This window comes from Plecotus auritus (assembly GCF_963455305.1).
Source record: "Plecotus auritus genome assembly, chromosome: 9".
Lineage (NCBI taxonomy): Eukaryota > Metazoa > Chordata > Mammalia > Chiroptera > Vespertilionidae > Plecotus > Plecotus auritus.
Genome location: NC_137783.1, coordinates 25,924,490 through 25,950,016, shown reverse-complemented (window position 1 = coordinate 25,950,016; position 25,527 = coordinate 25,924,490). Strand labels below are relative to the sequence as shown.

Below are 25,527 nucleotides of genomic sequence, written 5' to 3'. Positions count from 1 at the left end.
ACTGTCATGATTCACATGTGCAACTAGTGCTCTGAGGAATATCTTTTTATACACGGGACTTAACAGAGTATATTATATATGGTACAGTGGGGTAAACTCATTCATTCACTGAAACAACACTACTCTGATTCAATGAATTATTAGCACACTTTTTTTTTTTTTTTTTTACAACCAAAATAAATTTATTTTAGGGACAACTTCTCCAGAACCTTTCTTCTCCGGATTGAGGCCTGCTGTCAAAGCCTGGGTAAGCTGTCCTGGGGCCAACACGCAGCTCCCTGCTGGGTCAGGAGCTGGTGCTGCCTTGACTGTGTTTGTTTTTTTTAAATGAATTTATTGGGGTGATATTGGTTAGTAAAGTTATATAGATTTCAGGTGAGGACTTTTAAACATGTCTTAAACGCGTGTGTTTAGACAGCGTCATACATGCACCACATGAACACATTCCTTTGCTGAAATAATCCGCATGATGATTTTTGTCTTTTCTGATTAATATAAAACTCAAATTTTTAACTTTAAAAATTCTTTTAACATACAGAAGTATGTTAAAAGCAAACAAACAGCCCTGTTTAGTGAATAACACTTTCATAGGCTATAAAGAGAGTGGGGAGACATACAGGCGACAAAGAAACCAAACATGAAAGGAAGCCACTTGCCTTTCCTCGCTTAAGCTATCTTTGATTCCTGGAAAAGGTACAGGAAGGACAAGTATTTTGACCCCCATCTTCTAGTGGTGGGTGATGTTTTACACAACAACTCATACCAAAAAACAATTCCTTAGAGATGAAAGACAGCCTTAAAACATATCTACAGAACAGAACATGAAAAGAACACTTCCTCTTTAACCCAAACACTCCTCTGTATACATCTAGATGCACACCCAGAGTTAATATCACCAGAAAAGATCCCTAGATCCTACAAAAATGGCGAACTATGAACAAAGTAATATATTTTCACGGTCTCGTAAATAATAAAAGAAAAGCCTACCAAAAATAAGAGAAGCAAGGTTATGTGAAGAGTCCTTTGCTAGCTTGCTCTCCACCCATCAACAGATTCAGTTGCTTAAGAGACACGAATAAAGGTAATTTCATATAATGTCATTCTTCAGTCACTAGGTTTTCCAAGTTTGGGCTTTATAAGATCTATAAAACCACAGAGCTATGGGATACAAATAAAATTTGCCTTTAAGTAATCTTTTCCTTTCCCATCACTGCCATTTCTCAAAACCCTAGATCCTTTTTCTCAAATAGTTAGCACAAGGTTCATTCACAACAGACTCACAGGGCCTCACTGTCAATAGAATAGATGCCCCGAAACAATCAGTGTGCTCCTGGGAACAGCCTTCAAGTGAAAAACAGTGAGACACGAGCAGATGACCAATGTTAAATGTTTTCTCAATTGGGGGGGAAATGTCAACAGCTATTTCAAGAGTTAAAAGGCTGCCTTTTACTGAACTATCGAGCTGGCTCTCCAACAGGCAGGCAGCGGAGACCTTTCAAGGGCATTACCTTTCGGAGGAAAGTACGACTTGCTTTCAGCTTTGTGAGGCCAGTCCACCACGAGAGGTCCAAACCTGCGGAAGCTGGCAGTGATCTCATCTGCAAAACAGAGAAGGGATCTTAGCAAAAGAGAAACGAACATTGCAAACCGAATAGCGTAAAACATGCCTTTTCATATAAGAAATGTTCTGAGAGCAGTTTTGTAAAGCATTTGTACAGAAGGCAAACCTATGAAGCAAAATACCAATCGTTTAGGGGGATACTTTTGGTCATTCACTCTCACCCACGCAGAAATGATTCTAACTATAATTCAGTTCCCTTCACTGCCAATTCACTTGATATAAAGATTTGGGAGGGGAAAAAAATCTGACGTTAGCTAAGGTGACCTCCCTGTCAAATAAAATTGAAGATTCTAAAAATAGGAATGTTTTCTGCTTTTAGAAATAAGTCAGTCAGAGAAAGATAAATATCACATGATCTCACTCATTTGTGGAATATAATGAACAACATAAACTGATGAACAAAAATAGATCTAAAGACATAGAAGCATTGATCAGACCGTCAAACCTCAGAGGGAAGGTAGGAGTAAAGGGGAGAGATCAACCAAAGGACTTGTATGCATGTGTATAAGCCTAACCATTGGACACAGACACCAGGGGTTGAAGGCATGAGTGGGGAGGTGGGGGGGCAATGGAGGGATAAGGATACATCTGTAATACCTTAATCAATAAAGAGAGAAAAAAAAGAAAAAAGGCAGAAGTACACAGAATATTTAAAATATTTTTACTTGTGTAAAATAATCTCTCAGATTATTAACACTGGATTATTATTATTAATCTAAAGAGTATTAATCTGTACGATTATTTTACAAATAGTTATGATTCTTTTGGTGAGGAGTAGGGGAAATAAGTAGATAATTCTATTTGGTGGGTTAAGAAAACTTAAAAGCCAATGGTTTCTTTCATACATTCCTACTACACAGCCTATAAAGAAAATGTTTCAAAAGTTGGAATTCAATAAATTTATCTTTTCCTTCTGACTTTTGACTCAAAGCAGGAGATTATAACTTAGCTCCTATCCAGGTTTAAGTTGCCACTCTCTTAGTCATGATCAAAACTTTTTCTTAAAGAAAAATCCATTTGATAAATGAATTTAACATTAGTACAAGAACAGTTCAGAGGAAAATGAGTCTCCATTTGTGTACAACTTTAAAGCAGCAAGTCTAAAATAAAACTATTTTTAGAAACTATTCTTCTCTCAACACACACACACACACAAAGTATGATAAATTAGAAAAATGTCAGAGCTAGAATAATGCTGGCAAAACAGTTTTTTAAACATTTTTATAGCAGGTCCAAAGCCTAGAACTAGAGTTGTTTTTTTCCCCTTAACTGTTATAATTTTGTTTCATTTATCCATTCAACAAATATTTATTGACAACCTACTGTGTGCAAACTGGCTTTAGGCATAAGAGAAAAACTTACTTTTGGATTGGTAGGATCTTAAAAATATCATTAAGAAAGTTTCTAATTAGTCTTCATTCTTACAGACAAGAGGGAGGCTCTTATTAATAGGCATCTATATTAAAACTAGAGGCCCGGTGCACGAAATTTGTGCACACACGGGGGTGGGGGGGAGAGGGTCTCCTCAGCCCGGCCTGTGCCCTCTCGCAGTCCGGGACCCCTCAAGGGATGTCTGACATGGGGATCAGGCCTAAGCCGGCAGTCAGACATCCCTCTTGCAGTCCGGGACCCCTCGCTCCTTACTGTCTGCCTGCAGCAGAGTAGGGAGAGGCTCCTACCACTGCTGCTGCGCTCGCCAGCCATGAACCTGGCTTCTGGCTGAGTGGCGCTCCCCCTGTGGGAGTGCACTGACCATCAGGGGGCAGCTCCTGCATTGACCGTCTACCCTCTGGTGGTCAGTGCACGTCATAGCGACCAGTCATTCCGCCATTTGGTGGATTTGCATATTAGGGTTTTATTATATAGGATATGAGATGGTATGGTGTAATGGACATGAGCAAAAGCTGTGGTGTTGAGTTCCACAGCTACATAACCCTGGACAAATTATTTCTCTCTGATCCGCAGCTTCCTCACCTTTAAAATGGAGTTGGTAGGCTATGCCTTATGGGATAGCTATGGGGATTAAATGAGATACTGCAATGTGAAGCACCTCGCACAATAATGAGCTTGTAGTAAGAGTTTCAGAAAAGTTAGCTCTAATATAGTAACTAGGAAATGGGACACTGTTGGGAGACTGCTATGTATAAGATGCATATAAACAGTAGACCTGAAGTACATAATCTATTGCTGCTCCATCCATTGAATATTCTCATCCCCTGCTCACTAAGATATGAACGACCTAAAACTGCCTTGGAGAGGAGAGGCAGGGCCAATCACACAAGAACCAACCTGGCCTTTATAAAGTCATCAATGAACGCACAGTACCTTCATCGATGTCAGGAGGAAGGCCTCCAACAAACACCTTCCTAGAGTAGCGCTCTACTCGCTCCCCATTTTGACAGCGAGTGGGGGAACTTAAGCCAGAGGACAAGGACTGATCGCCATGACTGTCGTCCAGGAAGGCATCTTCAAAGGGAAAGAGAGAAGACCGACCTGAAACAAATGTGGGAGTTTACAAAGTTAAAATTATTTTCCTGGACGACAAACGTTTTATTAGGAGCCAAAATGCAGAGTAAAGCATATAAAAAGATAACTCCTGAGCTGTGACTTTTTCAATAGAACAAGCGACGGCAGATTACCAGGTCTAGACAAATTTGCACCATCATTTTTTGTGTAAAGACATGTAATCCACAGACATGACTAGATTGATACTAAGGAAGAAGCATCAAATACTGCAGCTGTTTTTGCTGCTAAAAAATCACCACATCTTACTCACAGAATCCCTATCCCTGCTGCTAAGAGTATTCAGCAAGTTATGTATCCTTTCCCTAAGCATTTCTTAAAATAAATGAAAAAGTAATCTTTATTCACAGATCTTTATTTGCTCTTTAGGGTGAGCTCAAAGGTTCAGTTCTAAAGATGGACCCTGGATGGCTGAGGGAACATTAAACTAATGACAGAGGCTGGTAACTTCTTTGAGAGCTGGACTAAACATGATTAAGTTTTTCCTGCTATTTCAAGCTACTCCAATTTGAAAATAAACATCTGCAAAAATAAAAGGTGGGACAGGTAAACGAAAACATGTTAAGATGTGGGAAGACAGATGTAGATGTGGTTATGACATTTTTAACCCTCCTAACGTAGGCCATATTTTATATCACGCAAAAATTTTTTCTCATTGTTAACTCTACAGCCAAATAAAGTGTACAGAGTAAAGGTACCTATCCACGCCACATGATATAAGAAAGATACCAGCAGTTAGAGTCTGTTAATAAATGTAACACAGTAATGCCATCTGGCATTACAAAATAAAATCTAAGTTTAAAAACAAATACATTTCCTGTTTGAGTCAGTGAGTTCCTGGTAAAACTTTCCACTAGGTTCCCCTCTAAAAACAAACTTGTCTTGAGCACTCTTTAAAAGAAAAATTTCCCTCTAAAATAAATTCATACAACTCTTCAAAAAAAAAAAAAAAAAGTCTTCCCCATTTAGTCTATTCTGTCTTTATTTCCCTGAAACCTAGGTTCTGCGTCACCACAGTCAACTCTATGAAACAGAATATAAATAGCCTTAGAAAAGTACTGAACATTTATTTCTTTTACAAAAAAAATAGTTACTAATATAACTCTGTTTATTTTACGAACCCAGGTGGTATAAGAAAGGCACTATTTTGATGTTGGGAGTTAATAAATAAAAGGACCAAAGAAATTTTTGTTCAGCTCTTCCCAGCTTAGCTACAAAGAAACAGAACAAAATTTGGTCACCTCACGTCACCTAGCCTTTTCAGCCTGACAGGAACAAACAATAGACAGTAAATTCTCATCCTGGTTATTTGTTTTGATCACTGGGGGGAAAAATAGATCTGCAGCAACCAGAGGCAAAATGAGTTTCCCAAAGACATGAAGAGCTGTTCTCCCTCGGCTGTCAGCTTTGCTCTTCATGTAATCCACACTCAGTGAATTATGCGCCTACTCTGTGATCGGAACACACCCAATCAGCATTTCCCACAGATGGTTCCTATCCCCATCTTTGACCCTCAACGCAAGTAACACGACATGCTCAGAAAACAAAGGCTTGGCCCTAACCGGTTTGGCTCAGTGGATAAAGCGTCGGCCTGCAGACTCAAGGGTCCCAGGTTCGATGCTGGTCAAGGACATACCCAGTAGAAAGTGTGCAGGAGGCAGCTGATCGATGTTTCTCTCTCATCAATGTTTCTAACTCTCTATCCCTCTCCCTTCCTCTCTGTAAAAAATCAATAAAATACATTAAAAAAAAAAAAAAGCTTGTGTGGGAGGAGGGAAGGGAGAACTAAACAATATTGGAAAACATTGCCCAGTTTATGCCCTTCCCATAGATTAACAATCCACATTAGAATACAAAGGGCTGGGGAAAGTGCCACGGTAAAACAAATTATTCCAGCATTACCTGGATTAAAAATAAAGGACTCCTGCCCAGCTGGCGTGGCTCAGTGGTTGAGCATCAACCTATGAACCAGGAGGTCACAGTTCAATCCTTAGTCAGGGCACATGCCTGGTTTGCAGGCTCGATCCCCAGAGTGGGGTGTGCAGGGGGCAACTGATCAATGATTCTCTCTCATCACTAATGTTTCTATCTCTCTCCGTTCCTCTCTAAATCAATAAAAATATGTATTTTTTAAGAAGATAAAGAAATCTTTAACATACATAACTCTGTGAAAAAATATGTATCCGCATTCCACGAACACCAAATAAATAAGATCATTATTTGGAAGTCCCTGACAAAGAAATCAAGTCTGGTCAGAGAGAGAGGCAAGTACACAATTATAAAACAGAGGAGTAAGTACTAAGAGAAGACTTTTTACTCAATGACAGAAAAGCACAATTAACTGCCTGATGGAGATGGGGGCAAGAAGACCTGCAGAGTGATTCACAGGAGGGCAGATTTGAGCAGAATCTTGTGGGAGTGCCCAAGGTAAAGAACAAGAATCCACAGAGAAAGAACTTTTAACGCAGTTTGGATCTTTCCTCCAAACCTGCTCCTCTCAATAAAAATGACTATTATCCATATCCAATTCAATCCACAAAATCCAGGAGCCATCCCTGACATCTGTTCCTTTCATACTCCAGTTCTACTCCATTTCTCCATATGTCCTACCAATTCAAGATATAAAATTCTTCAAACCAGTCAATTCTCTCCATGTTTGATCCTAACAGCCTAGTCCAGATCACCACCATCTCTCACCTGAACTAACAGTCTAATGAATCTAGACCAAGCATGTCAAACTCGCGGCCCGCAACGAATATTTTTGCAGCCCAGCCAATATAACAGTATGTAAGAAACATTTTAATAAAAATTTTGTAACTTAATTTTTACAATATCCTGTTACACATAATTATTAATAACTAACTACAATATTCGCTAGTGACTAATTACTATAATCGTGTTGCATTCATTTCCCTTACGCGCCTTATGGACAGGCACACCATTTCTCTCCACTAATACTAGCAGCGAATATTTTAGCAGCCAATTGCCACGTCATTAGTCTTGGACTGACTTGTTTGGTGTGTGCAACAGGAAGTATTTCAGCTTTCAGAGAACAAGAAAAATAGGTTTATTTGCGTTATGCTTATTAATTTGTGCAGTTATTCAGTGTCTGGTAAGTTAATGTTCAAGAAAAAATATTTTTATTGAAATGTTCTATTATCTTATGTTAACGATTATTCATTTGTTTCAGCCCTTTGCATTCAGCATATCTCTATCAAAGTAAACCTATGTTTCTACGAAAATTGAAGCTTTTGGTTTTTTTGCGGCCCACATAAACTTAAACCTTGTTTATTTGGCCCATGTTAGCCTTTGAGTTTGACATGCTTGGTCTACACAATAGCTTGCTTAGTCTACTGATTTCTATCCTGAACCCTACAGTGCTTTCTCCACAAACAGTCAAAGTTGCCATTTTCAAATATTAACCTGAACATGTAACCTCACTCCTCACCCCTACCTGTAAAACCCCTCAATGACTTCCCATTGCTCTCTGGATACAGTGCAGGCACATTTCTGTAACCGTAAGGCCTCTGCCTGCCTCTCCTACATCATAGTTGCTGCCTCTCCCTCTGGTTCACTAACCTCCGATTGCGCACACCTCCTTTGAATTTCTTGATTATTCCTCCTTGCCTCAGGCTTTAAGGACAAGGTGTTCCCCTAACCAACAAACACCCTCTTCCCAGCTCCCTAATTTTCTAGTTAATGCCTACGATTCTTCAGGTCTCAGCTGAAAAGTCATTTTCTCAGGTGGAATGACCCTGACCTTCTAGATTCGGTTAAGGTCGTCCCCTTTTCTATCCACTGAGAGCACTTTTCTTAACACTTTCCCCAATTACCACTAAACTACTGTATGGGTTTCTATTTGGTATCTCATTTCCCAAAACCCCATGAAATTGTAAGCTCTATTAGGAAAGGGACCCACTGAATCCTATTCATCACTGTACCTTCACGTTCTAACAAGAGCCTGTAAATGTACTCCATAACTGTTAAAAGTGAGGCAGCACCCGGGAAAGGAACCGGCAGGTGCAAAGGCATGTGATGCAAGGAAAGGCTGGAACACAACACACGCTGTGACGGTGGCAAGAGACGGGACCGTGCGCCAGGAAATCGAGACCTCTTCTATTGCTTCTATTCATTCAAGCATTATATCCTATATCACACAAAAAATAGAAAATTTCCCCCATTTTCCAAATTTAATACTTCTTTCTCGTACTAGCTTTTTCTTCTTTTTTAAACTACACTCACTCCCTGAAAAGTCTGATTCTCCCATCTAATCCATCTCCCATCCTGTCACAATGAATTCTCTAAGATGCTTGTGACCATGGTATTTCCTCTACCCCCAATCCCACAATAGCTACCATCAGCTCCACCAGCAATTTACACCCAGGGAGAAGGGGGGTGGGGGGAGAGTCTGAAGAAATTTGTGACTGTCCAGATGAGAGATGAGGAAGTCTTAAACCAGAGCAGTGGAGAAGGAGAAGTGGATGTTCAAGACATTCTAGAATAAGGAGAACTTGCTTTCTGCATGGCCAACATAACCACAGCTTCCCCAGAGTATTTTGACAAAAAAAAATAAAAGCAAGAGTTAATTGTGGAACTCTGGACTGTTTTAAAAATTGGTTATGGATACTTAAACTTTCCAAGGTTTTAAAACCAAATCGCTGTTTTATTTAGTTCTTCGAGTACCATAGACTTTAGTAATAAAGTGACCCTTGGAAATGAAACTACTAAGAATTCAGACATACATGATGTTTCCCTAACTGTGGGTAAGAACTAAGAAGCCCTTCCCCAGATGTCCGTAATCAGAATCTGTGGAGGTCAAACTTGAAAATCTGCACTTTCAACAAATTTCCCCAGTGATCCCTGTGCTCAAATTTAAGAACCATGGAGATTGCCCATCTACAGCAGGCAGCCACTGAAAGAGGTACTGTGTAAAGTATATAGATAGAGCCTTGGGAAACATCCAAGCTCAATAAAGTTAAAGAAAGGTATCCTCAGGAATGGACTGTAAATCCATAATCTAGTCCATCTCACTGTAACGTGACTGCCTGGAGTGCTGACGGAATAAAAAGTTAGTCTTCAGGAGGCATTTAAAAGAAAGTGAAGAGGAAGAACTTGTAGTGTTCACACAGTGCAGACCAACAGGAGATAAAAGGATTTTATCGTACCAGTGGGATTACTCCTCTGTGGGACAGAATGGCTCATTTGATATTTCTGTAGCCTGACAACCATTTATTTTCCTATACAACAATGACAAGCTCCTGAACGACTATAAGTGAATTTAGTGTGTTGCTATTGTGAAGAGGTGACTCTTGACCTAGTACACAAGTAATCAGCCATTGACGTTGTATTTCTTCTGCATCCATCTCCATAATAAGTTAAAGCAGTGGTGTTCTGATTTGTCCAGTGATCTCTTGTGAGGCTGGTATTTACACATTCATTTGGTTGGCATAAATCCATCCCCCCAAGACAAATCACCCCTGGGAAGATTGGTAAGGTTTAGTTCCTGTACATGTGTTACTAGAAACTGACCCTTGAAGAGGCTGCACCCAGGAACTGCTTCCCACCAAAGGCCCTGCTTCACTAACTAGCATCTTTCTGATGTATTTCTTTTCTTTAATGAAAACATTCCCCCAAGACCAAAAAACTTCAAGTAAGCCATTTTACTTAACAAAAAATTATATTCTTATACATCTAGTATATAAGTCTGCTTTAACCTCATGATACTTCCATATAAAATATTCATATTCAATATTTCAACAGAAGCCAGAGAAAAGTTTCTCATCTGCTACGACTTGCTTTCTTTTCTACCAAATGGCCTGGTTTTCAATTAATAACCACAATGTGCCCGGCCAGCATGGCTCAGTGGTTGAGCATCGACCTATGAACCAGGAGGTTACGGTTCGATTCCCGTTCAGGACACATGCCCGGGTTGTGGGCTTGATCCCCAGTGTGGGATGTGCGGAGGCAGCCAGTCAATGATTCTCTTTCACCATTGATGTTTCTGCCTCTCTCTCCCTCTTCCTTCCTCTCTGAAATCAATAAAAACATATTAAAAAAATAAAATACTAGTCTGCAGAGGCAAGATTTTTTAAAGGAAAGAAAAGGGGAAAAAAATAGATACAGAAGCAAAGAAGCATTGAACAGACTGTCAAACTACAGCGGGAAGGCAGAGGAGGTTTTGGGGGGGTGGTGCTGTAAGAGATCAACTGAAGGACTTGTACGCATGCATATAAGCATAACCAATGGATAAAAGACACTGTGGGGGGGGGGGCAGGTAAAGGCATGTCCTGGGGGGGAGGGGAGGCTGGGGGGAGGTCAATGGCAGAAAAAAAAGAGACATATGTACTACTATTTGTAATACTTCAAACAATTAAAAAAATTTAAAATAAAAAAATAACCAGAATGTAATTTTTGGCCCAATAATTAGAAAAATACTCTCTGAATGCAGAGATGACTTAAACCTGAAGGATCCCTGTAAGAAAAATGCCAAATAAGAAACCTGCAAAGCACTACTGAAGCACAGAAGGCTTGTCCAAGATAACTCTACCCCAGGAGGCTTCCTTTCCAGCTGGACTGCCAAAGCTGCTCCCACCTCACCTGTGAGCTCCCACCAAAGCCTCTGCTGTCGATCAATAGCACGAGGGCGCTTCTGGCCCAGTGCATCCATTCCAAGCCTGACCCTTTTCATCTTAGTTTTGCAAATAGCTCAGGAAATAGTTACTTTGGGGATTTTTTTTTAAATGGATTAAAATGGTAAGACTCCCTTAAAAAAATTGCCTGTGAGAGTCAGGTTCTAAGCTATGTATTAATCTGTGACGTTGGCCAAGATATATCACTTACCTGAGTCTCATTTACATATTGAGATATTTAAACTCGATGAGATTTTTCAAATCTCTGAGGGCAGCAGAATTCCTTTTATTACACAAAAGTCTTCCATAAAATCCTACTATACAAATAGATACAAATACATCTTTCTTGGTATTGCTATGTGGGTATCTCCTAGGTATCACAAGCTGAATCTGTTGATAAGTGAACTCTTGGCATCTACCTTAACCCTATTCTCTCCTACTCCTATTTCAATATGTAGCCTCTCAATCCACACAATTGCTCAAGCTAGTAGAACCTGAACATCATTTTCAGTCTTCCTTCTGATTTACTTTCCACATTCAATTCTTCAATCTAATGCCATCAAAGGGGGTAGATTCCAACCTCCATAATCTATCTTCCATTTGTTCACTTCTTTCCAATTCCATTGCCATTGCCCTACCCTAAAACATCATCATATCTTACCTATCATTCTGAACTAGACAGCCTACTCCTCTCACAACACTCCAAACAGTAGCCGGAGTGCTCTTGGAAAAACATAAATCCAATCACTTGACCCTGGCTTTAAAACATTAATAGATTTCCTCTTGTACTTGGACCAAGTTCAAAATCCTTACCAGGAACTAAAGCCCAGCATGATCAGATTTCCTTCCTTCCTCCAACCTCTTCTTAAGACACTCTCCCCTCTCCCCTTCCAAGCTCAGCCATTTTGGGCTCTATTAACTTCCTCATACACACAAAGCCCTTTCTTTTGTCAAGTCCCACCCTCCTTTGCAAAAATAACAGCTTTACTGAGATATAACTCACATATCATACAATTCACCCATGTAATCCAATAGCAATTACTCCCCATTTTCCTCAAACCTCTCAGCCCTAGGCAACCAATAGTCTACTTTCTATCTCAATAGATTTGCCTATTCTAGACATTTCATAAAAGTGGGATCTGTGATCTTTTATAATTGCCTTCTTTCATTTAGCATCATGTTTTCAAGATTTATCAATGTTGTAACATTCGGTCTTTTACTTCTCCCCCCCCCCCCCGCCCCCCGCACACACACACACAATACTTTGCCTCAAGCCTCTTAAAATTGCTGTCTTATAATGTCTGGAATTTTCTTTAAAATACTCGAAGGGGGGAATATATGAAACAAAATTGGCAAAAATGTTGATAATCATTGAAGCTAAGTAATGAGTATATAGTTCATTAAACTATTCTATTTTTGTGTATGTTTGAAAATTTCCATAACAAAAAGTTTAAAGATAACTGTCTTTCCATCTTTTCAGTTTCAGTTTAAATAACATCTCTTCAGTGAACACCATCCTATGTTGGAGGGAACCTCCCATTTTTCCGGCCTAGTACTTACCATAATTTTTTAGTATAAAAATGTTTGTTTCACTTATTTATTGTGTGTCTCTCTCTCCTACTAGAATGAACACTTAGTTGAGAGACAGAACACATCTAAAGTCTAGCCCAGGATCTGACCCAGAGTAAGCACACAAACACGTAATGAATGAAATTAGGGTGGACCACCAAGAACCCCTCCTTCATTATTTCTTTAGGCGCCTTCTTGCAAAGGTGAAAGGCTAGTGCTATTCCTCATACCATGTCCTGTGCTCAAAGTTTCCTATTACAATAAACAGTAACATTTCAGAGATTTTAATCATGAGCACTCAGAAATTTCTTTTGCTGTCCATGTTTCACTCTAGAACCAACCATTCCTTTAGACAAGAACACTCACATAATCAGGTTTGAATGAGCAGGGTGGCATGCTTGCACCATGGTTTCACTGATATAGCTGATCTCTCCTCCCTTGGGCAGGCTTTGGCAGAAAGACCCAATGCCAACTTGGTACACAAGTTTGTCTTATTGACTTTTTAGAACCACTGTTATCAACTAAGCCACCCATCAAGGTCAATAAAGTTTTTATGGGTTAAATATACACAGAAGTACATTTTACAATAGCAACTCCAATAGTAAAGTAACTCCAAACATTATTTGTATTTACTCATGTACATTGTTTAAAAAGATCTTATTTTCCTTGCTGCTCTTTAATTAAGAAATGCTGTTAAGCAGCAAGAGCACTGCCACACACATATAACATGTCTACATATGGACAGAAGCCTCCCAGAGTCCATAAAAATTCATGTTCAATGAAAAACACAACATATATTTTGATCAGGGGTGCGGCTAAATGTAAGGCAAAGATCCTGTATACCACCTGTTAGACTAGTTTCTAACAGGGGCTGCAGTTATATAGGAAAACACTTATCAGAGCCTGTGGAAACCAGAATGAATACTCCTAAGAAAAGACAACAGTAACAGAACACTCCTGAAAGAAAATGCTACAATTCTTTGGTGTCCTTCTGAGTCCACAAGGGAAATCAACATGTGTCTACTAAAACACATTTCTACAGTAAAAATGAGTATCAACAGAAAATGTAACTGGATGTTTAAATACTTTATATACAATCAATGTTCATTTTCAAGTCCTATTCTTTCATATCTAATTCTTCTTCTTCCCTCACCACTGCCGCTTCAACTACACTACTGGAAGCACGTGGCTTGTCAAAGAGTCTACCCTCCAACACTTGCTTCCCCACCTAAGCCTTCTGTTGATGCCCAAGTTATCTCTGGTTTTCATTATTTATTTAGTGAAACTTCCTTCTAAAGCCTGACAGATCTGTGTTTGTGCGTCTTACCCTCTGTTTTACAACCATTCATCAAGGCAGCACAGACCATCTCATTGCCAACCTCGCCTGTCCAGCTGGCCCCCACTGCACACACTCAGGGACATATCTTCCAAGCATCTGACCATGCCAATCTCACCTCAAAGCTTTCTTTCAAGTTGAATCACATACCTAGAGTGCCTTGCCTTCCCCTCCTCTTCCATTATCCAAAGTGTTCCTGAAATTCTACCTATTCAAGGAAGCTTTTCCAGGGTCAGGAGAGATGAAAGATTCTACTGGCCTAATTCTTGCTGATAGATCTCAAAATTGCAAGGTAATTCCCTTTGCTTCCTATTACTAAAATATTTACCAACATATATAGGGTGGGCAAAGGTAGGTTTATAGTTGTGAGTACTTGAAACACAGAATTTATTCTTGTATTATTATTTATTAATTACTGTATTATTTTCCATACAAACTATAAACCTACTTTTGCCACACTCTGTATATGTAATGCATAGATTATGAGTTATAGCTAATCTTTTTGAAAAATTAATTAATTTTTATTGATTTTAGAGAAAGAGAAAGGGAGAGGAAGAGGGAGAGAGAAATATTGATCGGTTGCCTCTCATATTCAGGGGATTGAACCCATAACCTGGATATGTGCTCTGACCAGGAATCAAACCTGCGACCTTTTGGTGTATAGGACGACAGTCTAACCAACTGAGCTACACTGGCCAGGTTGAGTTATAGCAAATCTTAACCATAGGCAGAATAAAACAACATACATCAGCAAGCTTACTTTCTATGCTTTTTGGGGAAAGTCTAAATTTTGTTTGGAGGAAACAAATCAAGCATTAATATAATCTCTAGTCACACAAATATATGAACATGAGAAAATCTGCCAGTTCATCAAATTTATATTATGCAGTGTTGGCCCAGATGAGTATATTTCAGAGAATGAAAGTGAATATGAGGTACACCTGCCCCATCTCACCTGGCTATGTCACTGCATTTAAGGAAGATGACGTTTCTTCTTTTATAGCTTTGGGAATAGAAGACGAAATGAAAGTATGGAACAAAGATTTTCTGCCTGTTCTTTCCTCATTACAGAAAGTCAACACTCATCTTTTACTACTCCCCCCATGTACACACTCATATTCTCTCTCTCTCCATTTACAACTATCAAACTGCAGACTTACAGAGAGTAGGGATCAAGTCATCTAGGCCAGCAGTCGCCAACCTTTCAGACCTCACGGACCACAGGTGGTCTGCAGACCAGATAATACAGACCACCAGTTGGTGACCACTGATCTAGGCAGTGTTGAGCTTAGCATTTGATGCAAAGATGATCATGGCTTCTGAAAACGATTGAGTCAAAACTTACAAATAGATATCGAGAAGGTAACATGGAAATAGGAAGAGTAATTCTTTTTCATGAGTTTAGAAACTACAGGTGACCTTATATTTAATATACTATAACTTGTAAAAAAATTTAAAAATATAATGTCAAACTTCGTTCTGCATAGATGTGGGGTGTTACTTTAAAGCAATCCTCATCACTAAGCATTGTTAAGTGCTAACTATATGAATTATCACAGTGTCAGGGAAAAGAGACAACTGTCCTCAAAGAACTTCTCTCCAGTTGAAGAATCAGGGCACACGGAAAAGAAAGGAAGAATGTAAGGCAGCAGAAGCAGAGGAAAACGCTGGTGAGACTGGGAGAAGCCAGATGATGGGGATCCTGAATGCAAAGCGGTGTGTGACATGGACAAAGTGGCATTTCAGAAAGGTGAAATAATACAAATGGAAGGAGAGGGGCAAAGCCTGAGAAACCAGTGGGAAAATATTAACAAGATCTGGCGACTGATCACTGTGTAGTCCCCACCATCGACCTTCTAGATGGTGTTTATTTTACACTAGAGGCCCAGTGCATGAAATTCGTGCACGGGGGCGGAGGTGTCCCTCAGCCCAGCCTGCACCCTCTCCAATCTGGGACCCCTCGAGGGATGTCCGACTGCCCAGTGGGATCGGGCCTAAATGGGCAGTCAGACATCCCTTTCACAATACAGGACTGCTGGTTCCCAACTGCTCGCCTGCCTGCCTTCCTGATTGCCCCTAACCACTTCTGCCTGCCAGCCTGATCACCCCCTAACCACTCCCCTGCCAACCTGATTGATGTCTAACTGCTCCCCTGCCTGCCTGTTTGCCCACAACTTCCCTCCTCTGCTGGCCTGGTCACCCCTAACTGCCCTCCCCTGCAGGCTTGATTACCCCCAACTGCCCTCCCTTGCAGGCCTGGTCCCTCTAAACTGCCCTCCCCTGCTGACCTAATCACCCACAACTGCCCTCCCTTGCAGGCCTGGTCCCTCCCAACTGCCCTCCCCTGCTGGCCATCTTGTCGCAGCCATCTTGTGTCCACATGGGGGCAGGATCTTTAACCACATGGGGGCAGCCATCTTATGTGTTGGAGTGATGGTCAATCTGCATATTACTCTTTTATTAGATAGGATAGAGGCCTGGTACACGGGTGGGGGCCAGCTGGTTTGCCCTAAAGGGTGTCCCGGATCAGGGTGGGGGTTCCCTTGGGGCGTGGGGTGGCCTTGGTGAGAGGCCTGTGGTGGTTTGCAGGCTGGCCACACACCCCTGCGACCCAAGCAGAGGCCCTGGTATCTGGGATTTATTTATCCTCTACAATTAAAACTTCGTAGCCTGGAGCGGAGCCAAGCCTTCTGCTCCGTGGTGGCAGCCATTTCTGTTGGGATTTATTTATCTTCTATACTTGAAACTTTGTAGCCTTAAGTGGAGGCCAAAGCAGGCCAGGGCTGCAGAAGCTTGGCTTCCTCCATTGCCAGGGGCAACCCTAGCCTCCTGCTCTCTCCAGCACCGTGGCTGCCGCCTTTTTTGTTGGGATTTATTTATCTTCTATAATTGAAACTTTGTAGCCTTAAGTGGAGGCCTGGGCCGGCCAGGGTGTGCGGAAAGCTTGGTTTCCTCCATCTCTGGGGAAACCCAAGCCTCCCTCCTGCTCTCTCCATGGCCGCAGCCATCTTGGTTGGGTTAATTTGCATACTTGCTCCTGATTGGCTTGTGGGCATGGCTTGTGGGTGTAGCGGAATGATGGTTAATTTGCATATTGCTCTTTTATTAGATAGGATGTAAAATGGTCCAGTCCCTATTCCTTCCTGAGAGTGATCATTTTTCTAGCAGCCAAAGAAAAAAATGGTACAAAATGATTTCTAGTAATGTTATTTTCTTATACTTTAAGTGGAACAACAAATTGATGCTTCTCTCTCTCCCTGCCCTGCTCTCTAAAATAAAAACAAAATAATAATAATTTAGGTTTAAAATGTTAAATGGTATTTATTTCCAGGGTTAAAAAATAATCAACAACACAAATGTTTTTCTTTACCATGAGGTGAAAACAGAACTGGTTGTATGATTCCACCATGAAAGAAGGTTTCAATGGCAACTCAAATACATATTAGGCTCTGCCAATATTCATCAATTCAACAAATATTTACTATGAAATAAATAATAAAATATTATGAATTTAATGTTATCTTCTCTTCAGGATTCAACTACAAAGTCAGAGACAGCCAATGAAGGGTAAACAACACCCAATAAGCAGCCAAAAGACAAAGGTAGCAGATTTGCCTCTGATCTTAACTTGAGATCACATAGCAAGTAAATTACTTCATTTCTCCCAGTTTCTATAAATGAGTTGAGTACCAAAGCAACTTGTATTTCTGGATTGCTTTTAGTTTACATGGATAGGTTTTCCTTTCCCATTTTTTATACTATAATTTCATTAATACTCTTGAGGTTGAACAAGACTGGTTTTATTACCTCATCATTTACAGATGAGGAATCCAGACTAAAGTGATAAAGCAATTATTACAACCTAGGTCCTTGATCCTAAATCTCATACTCTTTCTACTACATTAAGCTTACCTACTTCCTAAAATTATTGGGACAAATTACAAATATGGAAATACTTTAGAAAGACTAAAGCATTATACAAGTGAGAGCAATATTATTTTGTTTGGGTGTGACCAGAAGAAAATGCAGGTTCTATAGAGCCTAGCAACTATAGAAGTTGGGGAACCCTCTTTAACAAAAAAAGAAGACAAAAATAAAGATCGTGGAGGGGGCTCATGAAAGTGAGGTTCCCTGAAACTGAAGCTTCATTTAGCTTCAAGGTAAATCTGCCTCTGGATATAACACACACAAAAATTCACCAGTCAACCTACTAAGATCAAGAATTGCCTTCTAATACCCAACTTCTGCTTCTAAGTGGTAGGAGAACACAGTGGATACAGGACAAAAAAAATTTTTTATTCGTATTTCCTCAAGATCATTCACAATAAATCATATAACAAAAACTTCCCAGTAGAAATAGTCTTTGCTATGTCTTTATTAGGATTAAAGAACAAATTACCAACTAACAACAAAAAATATATACTGAACGAATAAGAGAATTATGTCACTAAAATAATTAAGCTAGAACATCATACCATACATTAACTGGTTTACACACACACAGATATAAACATACACTCATATTTACTCACAATTTGGCAAGCAAAAGATCTCATTAAAAAAAAATTTTACCTCGTCTCCGCCCATAGCTCCTGGCTGCATGTAAACACAGAAGAAAACCATGGGTATTTGTATCAAAATGATGAACTTAGAAATAAAAAATCATTCACACAAACCTTTCCTAAGTATTCTCAGAACTGATCTGGGATACTGTTTAAATGGACTGCAGACATATTATATTTAAAAATCCTTTATGAAGCACAAATTAAATCACAACCTTAAAGGGAAAAGGGAAGGGGAGGGTGGGTGGGAAGAGATCAACCAATGAACTTGTATGCATATATGCATAGCCCTTGGACACAGACAATGGGGTGGCGATACTTTCAACAATAAAGATTAAAAGAAAAAAAGAATAGCAACCTCTAAAAAGGAAAAAAATAAAATAAATAAAAAGTGTTCACCAGCAACAACAAAAAAAAGGGGGGTGGAATTTAACTGGACGTGGCAGCCATTTGAAAAGACACACTAGGTGCTTAAGTTTCACACATTTCATAAAGATTTACATTGTGGCCCATTATCTAAATCAGATATAGATAGAGTTCTTTAAAAATTTTTCTAATTTATACATACTCATTTATACTATATATTATTACCATCAGACATCACCTAAAATATTTTCATCGGTGGTCATTCTGAATTCTGAATTTCTACACACACACACACACACACACACACACACACACTTTACAGAGTCCCCTGAAAACTGCGTAGAAATTTTACTTTACACAAAATTAACTCTTACTTTACAGATGTTTCTATCAAATTTTCAGAGACCAAGTTTCTCTTGGTCTCCCCATTTACTTTCCATACAGTATCACAGATGAGGGGGAAACATTGTATTTGTCATCTAGAAAGTGAACTGGAAAAGTATAAAGGGATTAGTGTACTGGGTATAGCCCAGGTCATGCTGACGAATAGAGTACTTTGAAGATGATCTTCTTTAAACCTCAAGGCCCACAGAACACATTGCTACGGTGTTTAATAGAGCTAGACTGTGGTATCATACATAAATTGCTAGGAGATCCTGTTATCTAAAATTATTTTCAAAGTATAAAGTTTTTCAAATTGGAAACCCCAGGTTCTATAAAAATAAATGAAATCTTCAATCAATTTTTTAAATCATGGAGTGTCATAATAGCTTAAAACCAAGAAACAAGGATAATTTGGGGTTGTGTTTGCAGTATAAGACAGTACTAAAGAAAACTATTTCCCTCCTAGGGAAAGAATTCAGACTTTTCAGCTAGAAATTTAAAATACCAATTGGCCCATCTCATCTTCTTTAAGTTTCCACTTTTCTTCAGACATACGCTTACCCAGTTCAAGCTCTACTTCCTCCCTAACTCCTTCTATCACTATAATGTTCAATTTTTAAAAAAATCTCTCTTGCACTTACAAAGCAATTACTGTTTACATCACTTACAAAGGAAATGCATCCCCCCCAAAATTTTTTTTAACTTTAACATTTTTCATTATTTGAAAGCTGGAATTCATCTTCCCGTAGAATATATAATATGGTAGTTAGTTTCTTAGCCTGGCCTCCTAAAAAGCCTACTTCATTTATAATAATACTAGAGGCCCGGTGCACGAAATTCGTGCACAGGCGGGGGGCGATGTCCCTCAGCCCAGCCTGTACCCTCTCCAATCTGGGACCCCTCGAGGGATGCAGGCAGTCAGACATCCCTCTCACAATCCAGGACTGGCTCCCAACTGCTCGCCTGCTTGCCTTCCTGATTGCCCCTAACTGCTTCTGCCTGCCAACCTGATCACCCCCAAACCACTCCCCTGCCAGCCTGATTGATGCCTAACCGCTCCCCTGCCAGCCTGTTTGCCCCTAACTGCCCTCCCCTTCAGGCCTGGTCACCCCTAACTGCCCTCCCCTGCAGGCCTGTTCACCCCTAACTGCCCTCCCCTGCAGGCCTGGTACCCCCCAACTGCTCTCGCCTGCAGGCCCGGGTCCCCCACAACTGCCCTTCCCTGCAGGCCTGGTCACCCCCAACTTCCCTCCTCTGCCGGCCTGGTCACCCCTAACTGCCCTCCCCTGCAGGCTTGATCGCCCCCAACTGCCCTCCCTTGCAGGCCTGGTACCTCCCAACTGCCCTCCCCTGCTGGTCTGATCGCCCACAACTGCCCTCCCTTGCAGGCCTGATCCCTCCCAACTGCCCTCCCTTGCAGGCCTGGTCCCTCCCAACTGCCCTCCCCTGCTGGCCATCTTGTGGTGGCCATCTTGTGTCCACATGGGGGCAGCCATCTTTGACCACATGGGGGCAGCCATCTTATGTGTTGGAGTGATGGTCAATTTGCATATTACTCTTTTATTAGATAGGATGAATGGATTAACAATAACAGATAACATTCAGAAGAGATTAAATAGGTTTTGACATCCTACCACTTTTTTGTCCCTTCCCCCATTCCCAGTGATGTTATGCTACCCAACACCCCACTGCAAAACCCCTACTTAGAGAAAAAAAATAAAGCATTCTGTATTTCAAAATTACTCATTTCCCTTCCAAACAACAAATTTCCATTCTTTCATTATATCTAATTTCTAACCAGATACTCAATGAAAAAGAGTATGATTACAGTACTAAGGTACAAATGACTCATCAGACCTAAAGGACAGATGAGAATGCTGTTCAGTCAAGTCTTTATCTGCTAACTATTCAGTAATAGAAACAGATCCAGACAGGTGTGGGGACGGGAAGAGCATCCTGAATTGGGGAGTGGGGAAGATTTGGAAAACACATACTGGGGAGTTTTAATCAAAACTTCCTTAAACATGAATTTTATATATTCTTCTCTTTTTCTATTCTAATTAAGGGCAATAAGTGGTTCATGTCAGCCTAGGGACTCGCTCCGTGCCTCGTATCATGGAGGCAAGATGGCATATAGAATAGGCAGCCAATTCAGTAATCTCAGATGCTTCAATTTGCTTTCTTCATTCATAATGGAATTTAATTATGTGCTACCTTGGTTCTAATTTCAGTGTTTTATCTCTGATCTCTATGGTGATTATTATTATTATTATAGCAGCTAAAATTTAATGAGGTACTTACTATGTGCCAGGAACAGTTCAAAATGCTTGACACATATTAACAATATACCCCATGATTTTATGACATAAGTATTCTTAGACTCTTCTCTCAAATGAGGAAAATGGGACACAGTATTAAGTATCTCACCTAAAATCACACAGCTAGGACGTGGTGAACTTGAAATATAAACCTAAGCTGTCTGGCTCCAGATTCCACAGTTTTAAACACCACACTACACGGTTAAATTCCTAGAGAGCAAGGTTGATATCTTCTACCCCTTTTAATATCTTCTAATGAACCTGGTAGGATGTTCTGTACCAAGCTGGTATTCAACAAATACGGCTTGTTAGCTGAGTATGCAACCGAGGGAGAGAGGAATGCATGCCTTGATGGCCTTTAGAATGTAGGCCAACTCTGTTGGTGATTAAAAATGTGCTCAGATGAGGGCCATTTGCAAATAGACTAATTAGATTCAAACGCTTCCCTAAGGGAGAGGTAATGACATGAACACCAAGTAGAGAAACTTGGGAGCACAAAGGCAGTGCTTTCCCATGAGAGCAAATATGAATTTTAAACAAGAAGAATATTGAACATATAAATTTAAATGAGCCAGCACAAAACAATCCCACATAGGCAAAAGAGAGGGTAATGTGACTAATTTCATCTATGTGACATATTCTATGCTAGTGTAGATTTATGTCAGATATACTAAGATGTGATATACTTTAAAAGTTGTACCTACTTCCTCTAAGACCTTTAATCTTTGATTATCAATCATCATAGTCATTACAGATAAAATTCTTTTATCATTTCATAGGTATTAAATAATTTTGCACCTCATAAAATTACATAATTTTTAGGAGTCAAAAGTAGTGGTTCCCCTTGGCCAGGGGTATCCACTGGATGGGAGCCCAAGAGGGGTCTGGGGTATTGGTAATGTTTTGGTCTTGATCTAAGTTCTGGTTATAGGGCTATGTTTAATTTGTGATAACACATCAAGCTATGATCTGTGCATGGTTTGGTATGTATATTATACTTCAATAAAAAAGTAAAAACATTACAAATATTTTAGAATGGTTCACTGGGAAATGCTACCATTTTTGTAGTCTTTGAATCATAAACCTGAATAATCCAAAATTGAAAAAGAAAAGAATCATTTTTAATCCATCAAAATAAATATAGATGGCCAGATGGAGGTGTCTTTGCTGAAGGTCACATTAAGCTACGAGCTGCTTCAGGGGCGTCTTTAGGAGTCAGCAACAGGGCAGAAGACATCAAGACCAGAACCAAGAACTACCAGACTGCCCCTTAACAACCACTTCCCAACTAGAACCAGAGCAGGAACTGCTGGCAGAACTACCTGGACTTCCACCGCTGTGAGAAGGCAATGGTCGCTGAAGGGGTGATGTCTCCGTGTGCAAATGGTACCAGTGTGTGCACAAGTCCCTCTGCACCAGGCAGAAAGCATGTTCCCTGGGAAGATCTGAGCTGGCTGCACCCACCTGTCCTCTGCCCTCCATCCTTCTCCCAGGGAGGTGAAGGGGGACCTGGATACATCTCACCTTGGGATCCTGAAGTATGGCTTAACTAATAATAAATACTCGTTGGAAACGTATAAAAAAATAAAAATACATATATACACATATACAGAGTGCAGTGAAAGTAAGTTTACACTTGTGAGCACACAAAATACAGAGTTTATTCTTGTATTATTATTATTTTTCCTTATGAACAACTGCCCCTGTATATATATATAAAGGTCCATGCAGCTGGCAGTGGGATAGGCCAGGGTTATTCTAAAAATAAGTTTACATGATCAACGACTAGTACATTGTGAATGGCACTCTCACGTTAATGGAATGGTGCTTTGTTAGCCATACGAGAAAACGCTGTAAAGGGATCATCTGTTACTCCTTATGACTTGGCCCGTAATTGGTTTAAAATAGCTGCACTCATACATAGGATTCCCCAAGGGCATGTTATGATCTGATTTAAAAATCTAAAGTAATTCTTCAACTACATGGATTCATCCAAATTTGCTGAAGTTTCTCTAAGCAAAGTAACATTATATACAGGTTCCACTACAAAGGCTCCAAGACAAGGGGTCGTGGGGAGATCGATATCTCCATTCTGTTGTGGATCAGGAGAGCAAGCACTATTTTCAGGAACTTAAGCTGAGTCCCTGGGATGCTGTTTTGATGAAAACCAGATGAACAAGATACAAGAACTTAATATAACATTTTATTAACTGGCTTGGAAATATCTGTCAGGATTAGTAAAAGTCAACTGTAGAAAGAAATTGTTTATTTCTTTCCTTGCAATAAAATCAGTTTCTTAAAAACACCTTGCAAACTTATTTTTTGAATTCCACTTCAGTAAGCAAGATCAAATTCTATTCAAACATCTAATGGCCCTGGTCCAGCTTCCATCTAAGTATTAGTCATGCAAAAAATTCCACCAAAAGATGAGTTAAAGATCTTAAAGTTACTAAAACAATGTACCCTTTTCCCTAATTAGATTGTAAATTCCCAAAGAGCAGGAATGATGGGAGTTTATCCCATAAATGCTCCTCTTCTATCTTTGTCTTTATAGTGGTAGGTAACATAGTTTTAGGCCAGTGATTCTCAAATCTGGCACACTGTAATTTGAAAGATCAATTTCTCTATAAACAACATGAACTTAGCAGGTAAAAATGATGCTTGAAGGGATGATGCATTTTCATCTGCTACATTTACATAGAGTGTTTGGATGTTTAAAAGCCCCTTCTTCCTACCATTCTCTCTTTGACTTTTCATATTTTTCTCAGAAAAATCTTTCCATTTCATTTGCAAGCCTAGAAAGTAACACTGAACAGCAAGTAATACTAGTGTTACTGACATACTTTACAAAAGAAAAGAAATACCATGAAGTAAAATGTAATAACCTACTGATGATTTATCATGCTCCAGGCACTGTATGCTAAATGCTAACCATGTCTATTCTAATTGCAAAGCAACTGCCATAATATACATTTCCAGATGGACACACTGAGGCCCAGGAAGATGACTGGCACTAGGTTACTCAGCTACTAAAACAGCAAAGCTGGGACTGAGTCAAGGTCAACACTGGCTCCACAGCATTTATTCTTTTTTCCCCTTTAAGTTGAGGTATTATTTATATTCAATAAAATCCAAACACTCTGAGTGTACAGTTTGATCAGTTTTTGTAATAATACAGTGAGGTAACCACTACCATTATAATCAAGATATAGAACAGTTCATCTCCCTAAAAAATGTCCTTATGCCCTTTTGCTGTTGATCCCATCCCCCAACCCATGGCCCTTGGCAACCATTAATCTGCTTTCTGTACTATAGTTTGTGTACCCTTTTGACAACTTCACATTAATGGAATAAAGGTGTTTGGCTTCCTTTATGTAACACACAGTATTTTTGAGATTTATCCATGATGTTGCCTGTGTTAATATATTTTTCTTTTTCTTTTTTGTTAATCCTCACCCAAGGATACTTTTTCAATTGATTTTTAGAGAGAGTGGCAGGGGGAAGGGAGTAGGGAGAGAAAGAAAGAAAGAGAGAGAGAAACATCAATGTGAGAGAGACACCTCAATTGGTTGCCTCTCTCATGCACCCTGACTGAGGTTGGGGATTGAACCTGCAACCCAGGTACGTGCCCTTGACTGGAAATTGAACCTGCAATGCTCTAACCACTGAGCAGCTGGCCAGGACAATATTTCTTTCCTTTTTTATTGCTGAGTAGTATTCCATAGTATGGAAATACCACAGTTTACCCATTCACCAGTTGTTATGAACTGAAATATGTCCCCCAAAATTTATACACTGTAGCCTTAACTCCCAATGTGACTGTTTTTGAAGATAAGGTCTTTAAAGAAGTAATTAAGGTTAAATGAGGTCATAAGAGTAAGGCCCTGATCCAATAGGACTGGTGTCCTTATAAGAAAAGGAGATACTGGGACTGCACAGAGAAAAGCCATGTGAGGGTCAAGAAAGAAGGCATTCACCTGCCAGCCGACAAGAGAGGCCTCAGGAGAAACCGACCCTGCTGGCACCCTGTTCTTGGACTCTCAGCCTCCAAAACTGTGAGAAAATAAATTTCTGTTTTGTTAGGGCAGCCCTAGTAAAGTAATACACCAGTTGACAGACATTTGAAAAGCTTTCCCTTAAATCCCAACATTGAAGAGCCAGTATTTCAACCTATAAAGTCCTTGAAAGTACCCAGAAATTCCTTTAGAATTTCCACAAA

The 25,527-nt window shown here is 39.9% G+C and overlaps 1 protein-coding gene across 15 annotated transcripts in view; it reads right to left on the bottom strand.

The window, feature by feature from the left end:
• Positions 1–25,527, bottom strand: part of CPEB3 (cytoplasmic polyadenylation element binding protein 3) — a 184,991-nt gene that overhangs the window by 77,317 nt on the left and 82,147 nt on the right. For 9 of the 15 annotated variants that reach the window (XM_080687335.1, XM_080687325.1, XM_080687334.1 and 6 more), the window contains 3 exons: positions 18,251–18,274; positions 3,947–4,114; positions 1,509–1,598 (listed from right to left, as the gene is read on the bottom strand). In XM_080687335.1, the coding sequence (XP_080543461.1) occupies positions 1,509–1,598; positions 3,947–4,114; positions 18,251–18,274 (282 nt within the window). The remainder of the gene's footprint in view (positions 1–1,508; positions 1,599–3,946; positions 4,115–18,250; positions 18,275–25,527) is intronic. The other 6 variants (XM_080687323.1, XM_080687332.1, XM_080687328.1 and 3 more) reach the window with 3 other exon arrangements.